The sequence below is a fragment of the Podarcis tiliguerta genome, assembly GCF_965153285.1.
Source record: "Podarcis tiliguerta genome assembly, chromosome: 4".
Lineage (NCBI taxonomy): Eukaryota > Metazoa > Chordata > Lepidosauria > Squamata > Lacertidae > Podarcis > Podarcis tiliguerta.
Window position 1 is genome coordinate 91,691,003 of NC_139537.1, and position 12,044 is coordinate 91,703,046.

Below are 12,044 nucleotides of genomic sequence, written 5' to 3' on the forward strand. Positions count from 1 at the left end.
TATCTGAAAGTACACCCCATTGAACTCAATGGAACTTACTTCTGAGTAGACATATATGTTATGTACCGAAGTTCTCACCCTAGGCCAGCAGGGGGATACTGTAGATAGTTTTCACTCAGGTCCACATATGCAAATAAGAGATTGAAAGTGACGTTCAGTGATTGGATAGTTACAGAAAGTTGCTACTGTTGCGTTGCAGTGGAGCTCTATATAAGCAGGCTGGCTGAACCCTTCAGTTCAGTTCTGTTCTGGCCTGTGAATAAACAAGAGCTGTTTGAAGAATCGCTGTGTTGTCTGATATTTTCACCCAGAACTTAACAATATATATGAGCAGGGATTTTTTTCAGCCAGAACTTGTGGAAACTCAGTTCTGGCACCTCTCAAGTGGACGCCATCTTGATATCGCTAAGAAAATGAGGAAGGTGTTGAAGGTGAGTTCCAGCACCATTTCCCCCCAGAAAAATAGCACTGTATATGAGTTTTCTTAACTCTTCTCTGTCCCATTAGTTCTTTACTGAAAATGCTCATCAACTTTGGTCGGAGAATGCAAGTAAACCTGTGGTGTGTGTGTATATGTGTATTGGGGGGGCAGCCTTGTTTGCTTTTAACAATTCTTCAGTATCTTTACTTGTTCTTATTTTTTGTCATAGACTGGTTGGGTACAGAGGAGTAACCAGCTGGGGCACCCCCGAGGGAAGACGGCTCAGAGCCTGGGGAGTGCTGGTGGGACAATGATGAGTGGTCAGAGAGGGAGAAGACTGAGAAGAGGAGGTGTCTTAGTGAGCTGGGAGAGTCTGTGAAAGAGAGCAGTCAGGAAGCAGAGGCAGAGGCTGAAGCAGGCGAGTGAGAGGTGGGAAGTCAAGAGGCAAAGATGAGTCAGGCTAGTGAAGAGTCACAGGTCCCCCACCCCACCCCACTGCTGCAGTGAGCTCCCCCTCGACTCTCAGACCCATGAGAGGCATGAAATGGGAGGAGCAAAGATAGGCTGCACACAGGTGTAGTATCTGATTGTGTGCAAGAAGCCCTAGAGAGGAGGTAAGATAAAGGTAAGGGACCCCTGGATGGTTAAATCCAGTCAAAAGTGACTATGGGGTTGTGGTGCTCATCTCGCTATCAGGCCGAGGGAGCCGGCATTTGTCCAGGTCATGTGACCAGCATGACTAAACCGCTTCTGGCGCAACGGGACACCGTGACGGAAACCAGAGTGCACAGAAATGCCATTTACGGTAACTTCCCGCCACAGCGGTACCTATTTATCTACTTGCACTGGCATGCATTCGAACTGCTAGGTTGGCAGGAGCTGGGAAAGAGCAATGGGAGCTCACTCCATTGCAAGGATTCGAACTGCTGATCTTCCGATCGGCAAGCCCAAAGGGCCCAGTGGTTTAGACCACAACACCAGCCGCGTCCCGAGAGAGGAGGAGACAGAGATGGCTGTGGGGAGGAGGGGAGTTTTGGTCTTGGCAACTGATTTCATGGAGTAAGACCTAAAGGGAATGAGCTGCTGTGATCATTAGGCCTGAAATTCTGTCCAGTCTGTGAAGATCGTGTTTCACTAATAAAGAGTTATCGCCAGTTTTGAACTGTGTGATATACTGACTAGCTGGCTCTGTGACACTTTTATGTAAGCCACCTTGAGGGGGAAAGGCAGGGTATAATCATCAACATCATCATCATTTTATTATTTATACCCCACTAATTATTATTATTATTATTGATTTACAGAGGTTTTGAGCGCTGCCTTTTTCTTCCTGCTGATTCCCCACTATGATTACTCTGCTCCTTTCCACAGTTTGGGAAGATGTGTTTTAAAGAACTGGATTTAATGGATAGGGATTTGGTGAAATTATTCCCACAGAAATTACAAGATTTCTAGCTCAGCGATAACACTGTATTTTCCTTGGGGTTTATTTGGGGGATCTATTAAAAACTTAAAACTATCATTGTTGCCACTGTCATATTTACCCTGAAAGTCTAGAGATTTTAAATATTTACAATCTGCCTTTCCATCAAGTGATCTACAAAACAGCTTACAATACAGGAAGGGGGGAAAATACCAGACCTCTTAATCATTTGGCTGGTGACAATGGACAGAACAACCTTCCTGCTCTCTTCTATAGTCCCCAGGCCAGCCTTCCTCAACCTGATGCCTTACAGGTAATTTTGTACACCCAGCTCCCATCATCCCCAGCCAGCATGGCCAATGGTCAAGGATAATTGGAGTTTGAGTCCAAAACATCTGGAAGTCACAAGGTAGCAAAATCCTGCCACAGGCAGTTGGAGCAAATTTCTTTCTGGAAGGAAGAAGTAATGTTCTGGCAGCTGCTTCTTTTCTGGTTGGTGTCTGGGATTAGGTTGTTCTCTCAGAAGGAAGAAGAGAAGTATGGGAGATGGTTTTATAAAGTGAAATAATACTGGGTATATTGGACTATTTTTATGAGTAAATATACAATTTTCTCCTGCACTTTCTTAGATGTACCTCCTGCTCTTTGGTTGGGTTGACCTTCCCCATGTCTCTTACTGGACCATAATCCTCCAGGAATCCTTTGTGGCAAAAAAGGCTTGAGTGTCCTAGAGTGTCCTAGCTTGTCCAGTCATGTTTGCTTCTCATGCCCTACCTGCTACATAGAAGTTGGCCAGTTCATGTCTGGTAGATATATGGAACTATAGTTGCCCACTAGATCAGGAGACTGTGGCCTGAGGACCACCAATGGCCTGTGAACTTCATTCAGGTGGTCCATGGCATGTCTGTAAAATGGCAATTAAAAATCATGCAGCATCTAGCAAATATCTTTGAAATTGCTGCAATGGGCAGAAAAATTACTAAGTGGTCTGCCAAGACTCCCAGCTATTTTCAAGGGGTCCACAGGAGGAAAAGCTTGGGGACCTCTGTACGATACAAAATGGGTTATATAAATGGGGAAGCACTCTAACCAGCATGTCTATGGAGAGGGAGCTGTCAAATCTGACTCACAGTTTGGTCCTATACATATTTATTAGTGATTTAAAAAAACAACAACATTGTGCCCAACAAAGCTTAGGTCTCATTCAGATATCTGCTTGTCCTGCTGCTTTTGCCTGGGGATACCTGATCTTTCCCCTGAATGGTTTCCCCAGGGTAAGCTACAGGAAATAACAGAAAACCACTCGGCCCCATGGTTTCTGGGCATGGGACCAGCAGGAGTGTGGATGGGCCCTTAATCCATTGTAGGTGTGTTTAGGACTGCAGTCTATGTATTCCTTGCATTGGCACTGGGGCTTGGGAATGATTAGGAAGTGGAAACTGAGCTCAAAAGTCAAAGAAAGGCTTTGGAGGGTCCTATCATGGCACATTCCTGTATTTTGCACACACCATCCAGTTAAACAACACAAAACTCTTGGAAGAATTCCATGTTTTCGATTAATTTTGCTAGACTGAAACAAAATCGCAAAACAGCTTTGTTCAGAGAAGGGAGCTTGTGTGGTCCAGTTTGTTGAGCCGGGATGCACGATGACTTCATGTTGAAAAGACAAGCAACTCGCTCTCCATCACATCTCTCCTTCTGTGAAAACTAAATTTATGCCAGGTTTGGCCAAACCAAGCCTTTTTGTATACTCCATTTCTCCCTAACCCTATAATTTGCAGGATTAAAGAGTATAATGTTCTCTCCTTGTCTCTTTCCGTTTCTTCCGTATACAAAGCGTACTAACAGTTTCACGGTAAGGTAATTGATTGACTGCAAGGAATATCTGTAAGCAAAGCAAAGCAAGGCTGGCGCTCTGAAAACATTTGCTGCCTGTTTAAATTGCCTGTTAAATCCTTAAATATACTTAAGCAGCTTGAAAACGTATTTTAATATATTCACAGTCAAGCCATCTGTTCTGTGCTTCATGGCATTACTTTATGCATAACATTGTATTTAAATGGAGGAAAAAAATGTAAGTTACTGTAGAAAATGTTTTTGGTCCTGGTCCAGTCCGTTTCTTCAGCTAATTGTTTTGACCTATTGCATCTTAAAATGCAAGTTGTATAGGAATAGCCAAATTAGCAACAATAGGCATGTGAAGTTTGTATATATTGTTTGTTATGCCCGTGTGTGTGTGCGTGAGAGAGAGTATCACAAGTTCTCAGTGTATTTAAATGCTTTCCAAAATGCTTGATTTGGCTCCTGAGAACCTCGAATGGAAGTAAGTCTGTTGAAGGCCTCCTCTTTCCCACTCCCTGTGTTCTCCCAAAACCCAGTAGAATGGGGTGTCATGGGGAAATGGGGGGGGCAGAGGGGAAGGAGACAAAATTGGGCAAAAACCCTTTGCAAAAGTTTCCTCCCATTCATGGTCCTCACAACCCTACCCTCTGTGTTACTGCTTCTTCCCAGACACATTTTTAAGGTACAGTGGTACCTCAGTTTTCGAACGTCTCCGTTGACGAACGTTTCGGTTTTCGAACGGAAGTAAGCCCGGAAGTAAATGCTTCCGTTTTTGAACACGCCTCGCAAGTCGAGTGGCTTCCACTGTATTTTCCTCAGTTTTCTCTATTAAATTTGCCGACAGCTGTTTGCGCCTCAGTTTTCGAACGTTTCGGAACTCGAACAGACTTCTGGCATGGATTACGTTCGAAAACCGAGGTACCACTGTACAGTGGTACCTCAGGTTACATATGCTTCAGGTTACATACGCTTCAGGTTACATAAGCTTCAGGTTACAGACTCCGCTAACCCAGAAATAGTGCTTCAGGTTAAGAACTTTGCTTCAGGATGAGAACAGAAATCGTGTTCCGGCGGCGCGGCGGCAGCAGGAGGCCCCATTAGCTAAAGTGGTGCTTCAGGTTAAGAACAGTTTCAGGTTAAGTACGGACCTCCGGAATGAATTAAGTACTTAACCTGAGGTACACTATAATGGTAGGAAAGATTTGTTTAAAGCACCAACAACTAGCTTGAACCCAAGTACCGGTACTTAATGTAGTATCCATATTCGCCAGCAGGGGAGGGAGGTTTGAGAGAGGAGGGTAGTTTGAGAGGATGCCAATCTATCCCATGGTCCAAATTCATCACCCATGCGCTTGCCTATGTTCCCTCCACCGTGCCCAGGGACAAAGCTTCACCTGTCTTTAATATCTTGGCAAGAATTCAGGAAAGGTTCTCTAACAATTCAGGCCTGCAGACGAACTCAGCCATATGCACAGAGGTTATACAGAGCCCAGATTCACAAGCTGTCTTTTCCTTGGCCGGCTGCACCCACGCACCCACTGAAACCATATCATTCAAGGGGCAGGGAAGGGTTTGAAGTGGCCCAGCAGAAAGCGGGTGTAAATGAAAAAGAAAAACCAATCTGGAACAACAGGCATGACGACCCTAATCTGTTTATACTGGCAGAGGAACAAATAAGGCTGTCATCCGTATTTAATTTATGAAACTAGCAATGGGTGCTTGTGGTTTTATTTTGGGAAGGGAAAAAAAAGGGCTGCAGTGATCCAATTGTCCGACAGCCTTCACAAACAAAACATTTTCTGCAGAACCCTTGGTTCCACAGCCCAATGCACAACTCAGTATGGTTGAGAACACCATTCAAGTAGTTTCACAGTGGAACAAGTTACTCTTTTTAGATGAATTTAGTGTCACAAGTTCTCTGGGACTCTTAGGGCCCAATTTCCATATCTGTGGCCATGAAGTGGAAGCATCTGGAGACGGTTTGGAGTTTCATTTTTGATGCTTTGTCACTAGGAATCCTACAGAGGAGGAATCCTCTGGGCTCAGCTCCCTCATCCTTGGCTTCTCCAGAGATCTACTGATGTATCTTCCCAGATGCCAACCCAGTAGATCTTAAGCTTAAATACACCCTGGATCCTAAACCCATTCAGCTTGGTCACATGACCTGACAGCCTGGTGTAATTTAAGTCAGCAAAAATGGGCAGTGTTCTTCAAACCTTCAAAATAAAAGTTTGCCTTCCCTCTGCTGGGCTTAGGCCAGCTCAGAATGGTTTCAGGCAGGCTGGTGGTGTGTCTTTTTAGGCGGGGGGGGGGGTTAATATTGTTTGCTTCCTTTTAGGGGCTCACCTGGTGCCTAGAGATATGTAATGATATTCCTTTTTACCCAGGCCTTTGGTCATTAAATAATCTATGGCCTCTTAAATGTGTGTGTATTAAAGGTAAAGGTACCCCTGCCCGTACGGGCCAGTCTTGACAGACTCTAGGGTTGTGCGCCCATCTCACTCAAGAGGCCGGGGGCCAGCGCTGTCCAGGGACACTTCCGGGTCACGTGGCCAGCGTGACATCGCTGCTCTGGCGAGCCAGAGCCGCACACGGAAACGCCGTTTACCTTCCCGCTGGTAAGCGGTCCCTATTTATCTACTTGCCCCCGGGGGTGCTTTCGAACTGCTAGGTTGGCAGGCGCTGGGACCGAACAATGGGAGCGCACCCCGCCGCGGGGATTTGAACCGCCGACCTTTCGATCGGCAAGCCCTAGGCGCTGAGGCTTTTACCCACAGCGCCACCCGCGTGTATTATGTTTCTATTATTATGCTGCGTAATTACGTTCCTAATGTTTTACAACGCCCTAGGATCTTTGGATAAAGGGTGGCCTATAATTTGAATTATTATTATTAATGGTGATTATAATAATAATAGATCCTGGTGTCAGGGATCAGTCCTGGGTTTACAGAATCCATCCCAGTTTCTAATTTGATCCCAGAATGTTCCACTTGTCTTTAGGACGTCCCTATTTTCATTGGAGAAATGTTGGAGAGTTTGGAGTTATCCGACTCCCCAAGCCAAAGAGATAAGTAACTACACAACCTGTAGAAGACGACTGAAGGCACCCCTGTATAGGGAAGGTGTTTTTTTTTTTTTTAATGTTTAATGGTTTATTATGTTTTATACATGTTGGACAGCACCCAGAGGGGCTGGAGCAACCCAGTCAGATGTTGTTGTCATTTAGTCGTTGTCTTCATGACCCCATGGACCAGAGCACGCCAGGCCCTCCTGTCTTCCACTGCCTCCTGCAGTTTGGTCAAACTCATGTTGGTAGCTTCGAGAACACTGTCCAACCATCTCGTCCTCTGTCGTCCCCTTCTCCTTGTGCCCTCCATCTTTCCCAACATCAGGGTCTTTTCCAGGGAGTCTTCTCTTCTCATGAGGTGGCCAAAATATTGGAGCCTCAGCTTCAGGATCTGTCCTTCCAGTGAGCACTCAGGGCTGATTTCCTTAAGAATGGATAGGTTTGATCTTCTTGCAGTCCATGGGACTCTCGAGAGTCTCCTCCAGCACCATAATTCAAAAGCATCAATTCTCCGGCGATCAGCCTTCTTCATGGTCCAGCTCTCACTTCCATACAGTGAGGTATAAATAGCAAAATTATTATGATGGAATAAGACGCCCTATTTTCATCAGAGAAAGGCTAGAGGGTCTGGAGTTATCGGACCCTAGACGGGGCTGGAGCAACCCAGTCAGATGGGCTAGGTATAAAGAGTAAAATTATTATGGAACAAGACGTCCCTATTTTCATCAGAGAAAAGTTGGAGGGTGTGTAATAACCATCATCCTAACAGACAGACGGCCAACCCTACCTGGAATTACAGACCTCTTCCCAGCGAGGGCAGCAGGAGGAAGGTCCTCGGGCGGCGGCGCCGAGGCGAGGCGTCGCCCCCCTCCCGCCTCAGCCTTCCTCCCGGGGCCCCGTCGCCCTGGCCAGGCCGGCCGCGAGGGCTCGCCGCCCGGGGTGGGGCGTGGAGGGGCCGGCTCCTCCCTCGCCGCCGGGAGGATGCTGCCGCCCGGGTGGGGAGCTCGGCCGGGGCGCTCAGTCGCTCCGTGCGCTCCGTCGAGGCTGCGAGTAAGGGCCGTGCGCTCTCGCCTCCCGCTCCGAGAGCGCAGCGCTCCATCTTCTCCTCGTTCCCCGCCATGGCCAACTCGTCGGCCGAGATCCTCGCTTTCCTGCTGGTCATCTCGGGCTGGGTGCTGGTGTCGTCCACGCTGCCCACGGACTACTGGAAAGTGTCCACCATCGACGGCACTGTCATCACCACGGCCACCTTCTGGGCCAACCTGTGGAAGACGTGCGTGACCGACTCCACCGGCGTCTCCAACTGCAAGGATTTCCCTTCCATGCTGGCGCTGGACGGTGCGCAAGTCCCTCTTCTTCTCTATCCGCCGCCTTCCTTGGAAGCAGATGGGTCTCCTCGGAGATCCGGGATGGTGGGGAGGGCGAGAGGGAGAAGGAGGAGAAGGAGAGGGGAGTTTTTTTTGGTAGGGACAGATCCTTGCGCTCCCCGATGGCCACCGTGGAGGCTCTTTGCGCGCCCCTGGACCGTCTCTGCGCCCCTTACATGGGAGTAAGCCCCGTTGGATCCAGCGAGACTTACTTCCGAGTAAACACGCCTCGGGAAAGGTCCAGCTGCAAAGAAATGTACGAGGAGGCTGGAGACCAGCTTGCCTTCTGATCCATTTTCTAAGATCCGTGGGAATGGGAATATAAATATTTTCACATATATTTTTTTTTAAATGAATTCTGAAACTATACCATTTCCCTCCCACTATTTCTTATTTTTGTGTGTTTTTGTCTCCATCTTAAAATTATATAAAGTCTGTATTTCAGCTGATGATAATAAGAAAAGGGGGTTTGATGTACAGGTGTGAACATATTTTCCCCCAAGTACAGATGGAAACATCTCAACAGTTGCGAATCATTTCCCCCATCTCTTTTTTTGCTAATACTTTGTTTTTGAACTTTACTTGCTACCCAGGATAATTGCTGTGTGTTTTATTTTAAATGCTGAAAGGTTTGCTGAATGCTGTATAGGAGACCAAACTGTTTGCGGCAGCCAAATGTTTTCACTGCTTTTTGGTCTTGGAGAGCTTTTGACAATATTCAAGCTTCTTCCCTTTAAGTCTTCCCTTGACTCTGAAGGCAGACACCTTGGGAACTCACCCATAACAGATTTCAAGAATCCCCTGGTTGAAGGGGAAGAACAAATAGAAACCCCCACTTTCCCCAGCAACATCTGGAATGTAGTGCTTTTTTGAAATATTGCTTTCTCAGCTTATGCAGTAAAGTGTATAAACTAGTTCCTCAGAAGCTAATATGTGCCGGTACCTCTAAGACAGTCCCGGATATGATCCTTGCCAGGTAGCTTTGTGCTTACCTCTTCCTCTTTACTGAATATGCAGGTAGGCTGGGAGGAATCAGCAAGGGGTTCGATATCAACAGCTGAAACAGACCTCCTTCGCAGGTGCCTTTCTCTTCCTCTGCAACTTCCCCCCCCCCAAAAAAAACCCACCCCGATTTGTCGAAGAGTGACTTATTTATACCAGGGGATGTAATAGCTCCCTGTTCATCACCTGCCTCCAGGTGCCAAAGATATGCCCAGCATGCATTTGGGCAGCTCATCTCCCCATTTCCATCTGTTCTCTATGTTGGACCACTTTGGGAAGACACCACTTGCCCCTATAAGTGCTTTCAATGGTGTCCTGCAAGCACTTACTCTTCGGGAACAAGGGCTAGGTAGATTTGAACCCTCATTTCTCAGACCTATCTGGACACTCCGTTAGGGATGGACTTTGGTAATCTTTCGAAATGTGGCCCCATACGTGAGACCAAAATTTGGCACCCCAAAATAGATCTTCTCAGTTCTGGGTCTTCTCAGTGTTGCACTTGCTTGGCTCAGCACCCTTGGCACCCTAAAACTGCTGCTGCTCTAAAGGTGTGCCTGGAGTTGATAGCGGGGAAGAATAGTGCGATCCGGAACTTCCATATTCCTGCTCCTCTTTCTAAACTGTTTTTAAGCTGCTTTGCTAGTCGTGCAGTGGACGGGATGAAGTGTAATCTGACAAGCCATGTAGCTCATCCCTGATAGCACCACATACTTGTCTGGGGCCTGCCAGCCAGTTCTCCTTGGTTTTGCCGCTGCTCCTTGCCACCCAAACCGCTTGCTTGCCTGCCCTCACCAAGGAGCAGGAGGAACAGCAAGTGGGCTGGTGAAATAGCCGCTGGACAGGTGAGGGATGAGAGGTAGCAGTGGCATCATGGAGAAGGTTGGCCAAGGGGAGGCATCAGTTGGTCCTTCCCCAACTGCTTAGCCTGTGAGTAGGAGGAGCTTAAGAAGTTGTCATCACTGCAAGGGGGGGAAGGTAAAGTTCCACTCCTTAGAAGTGAAAAGGGCCCTATCTAATGCCCTGTCTGAGGGAACCCCCCCCCCCCAAAAAAAAACTCTGGGTAGGGTGGGTCTATAATCCATGGAGTCCATGGAGGGTGTCCTATCTGAGAGATTGATTGCAGTGGCGTAGCGTGGGTTGTCAGCACCCGGGGCAAGGCAAGTAATTTGCGCCCCCTAACTCGTGGATTTGCGCCCCCTAACCCATGGATTTGCGCCCCCTAACCCTAACCCCCAGATGTTGTGCCCGGTGCGGCCGGGCCCCCCCCTGCACCCCCACGCTACGCCACTGATTGATTGATTAATTGATTGATTCTATTTCTATGCCGCTTTTTATTAAAATAAATCCCAAAGTGGCTTTCAAACAAAAGATAAAAATAACCTGATGGAGCATCACAAATACAACATAAATCGTATAGAATACTTAACAGTGCCCTCTCCCAAACACACACACACACACACACACACACACACACACAGTGCTGGTATTAGTTGAAAGGTAAAAAATTTAGCTGTTTAAACACTTTGTTGCAATACCAAAAGAAAAACATGCCTCTGTGTCCTGATGTAAGGGGGTTTTTTTTGGCTGTGTTGTTTTTCCTCTTTCCATTATAAATGCTTCAAGAGTAGCAAACTGGCTGGTATGTTAATTGTCTCAGCGCTAGGATGGCTATTATTATATTGAATGGTTGCTAAGCTTTTGTAGTGGCTTCACGGGGAAATAGTGAAAGGTTACCTAAATAGTGAAGCACAAGTGTTGTTGGAATCAGAAAGCTCTCCTAGAAATCCCTAGATATTAAAATTATTATTATTATTATTTTATATTCAGGTACCTGTTTTGTTTATCTTGAGGGGGGTCAGGGGTGGCAGTGGTTGGCTGAAAGAGACAAGGAAAAAAAATGGATGCTATTGGTTTTAAGGCACAGTCCACCCAAAGCCAGCTCTGTTGCTCATTTGACATCCGTGAGAGAAATTGAAGCAAGGGCTTCAACTCTGCAGTTGAAATCAATGGGACTTGAAAGTGCTTGATTTGGTAATAATAATAATAATAATAATAATAATAATAATAGGTCTCCCCAACCACTCTGAGCAGCTCCCAACAGAATATTAAAAACACGATAAAACATCAAACATTAAAAACTTCCCTAAACAGGGCTGCCTTCAGATGTCTTCTGAAAGTCAGGTAGTTGTTTATTTCCTTGACATCTGATGTGAGGGCATTCTACAGGGTGGGCGCCACTACTGAGAAGGCCCTCTGCCTGGTTTCTTGTAACCTCACTTCTCGCAGGGAGGGAACCACCAGAAGGCCCTTGGCGCTGGACCAATACTGGGCTGAGGCTGTTAAGGGCTTTAAAGGTCAGCTCCAACATTTTGAATTGTGTTCAGAAATGTATTGGGAGCCAATGTAGGTCTTTCAGGACCTACTATATGGTCCTACTATATGGTTATATGGTCTCGGCGGCCACTCCCAGTCACCAGTCTAGCTGCCACATTCTGAATTAGTTCCAGTTTCTGGGTCACCTTCAAAGGTAGCCCCACATAGTGTGCATTGCAGTAGTCCAAGTGGGAGATAACTAGAGCATGCACCACTCTGGTGAGACAGTCTGTGGGCAGGTAGGGTCTCAGCCAGCATACCAGATGGAGCTGGTCAACAGCTGCCCTGGACAAAGAATTGACCTGCGCCTCCATGGACAGCTGTGAGTCCAAAATGACTCCCAGGCTGCGCACCTGGTCTTTCAAGAGCACAGGTACCCCATGCAAGACCAGGGACTCCTCCACACCCACCTGCCCCCTGTCTCCCAAAAACAGTACTTCTGTCTTGTCAGGATTCAGTCTCAATCTGATTGTCCCCCTTGGTTTTTTCCCACCTTACCTTTAGCAAAAGACTCCAGAGATGTCTAATGTTTTAATCTATTTTTTTTTA

The 12,044-nt window shown here is 46.9% G+C and overlaps 1 protein-coding gene across 3 annotated transcripts in view; it reads left to right on the top strand.

Annotated features, from left to right (window-relative positions):
- The window catches only part of CLDN10 (claudin 10), an 82,774-nt gene that overhangs the window by 48,864 nt on the left and 21,866 nt on the right, over window positions 1–12,044 (top strand). The window contains exon 1 of one of the 3 annotated variants that reach the window (XM_083435901.1): window positions 7,768–8,091. The exons of the other annotated variants lie outside the window; for them this stretch is intronic. Within the exon in view, the coding sequence (XP_083292027.1) occupies window positions 7,872–8,091 (220 nt within the window). The 5' untranslated portion in view covers window positions 7,768–7,871. Of the gene's footprint in view, window positions 1–7,767; window positions 8,092–12,044 lie in introns of those variants that run through there. 3 annotated transcript variants of the gene reach the window in all.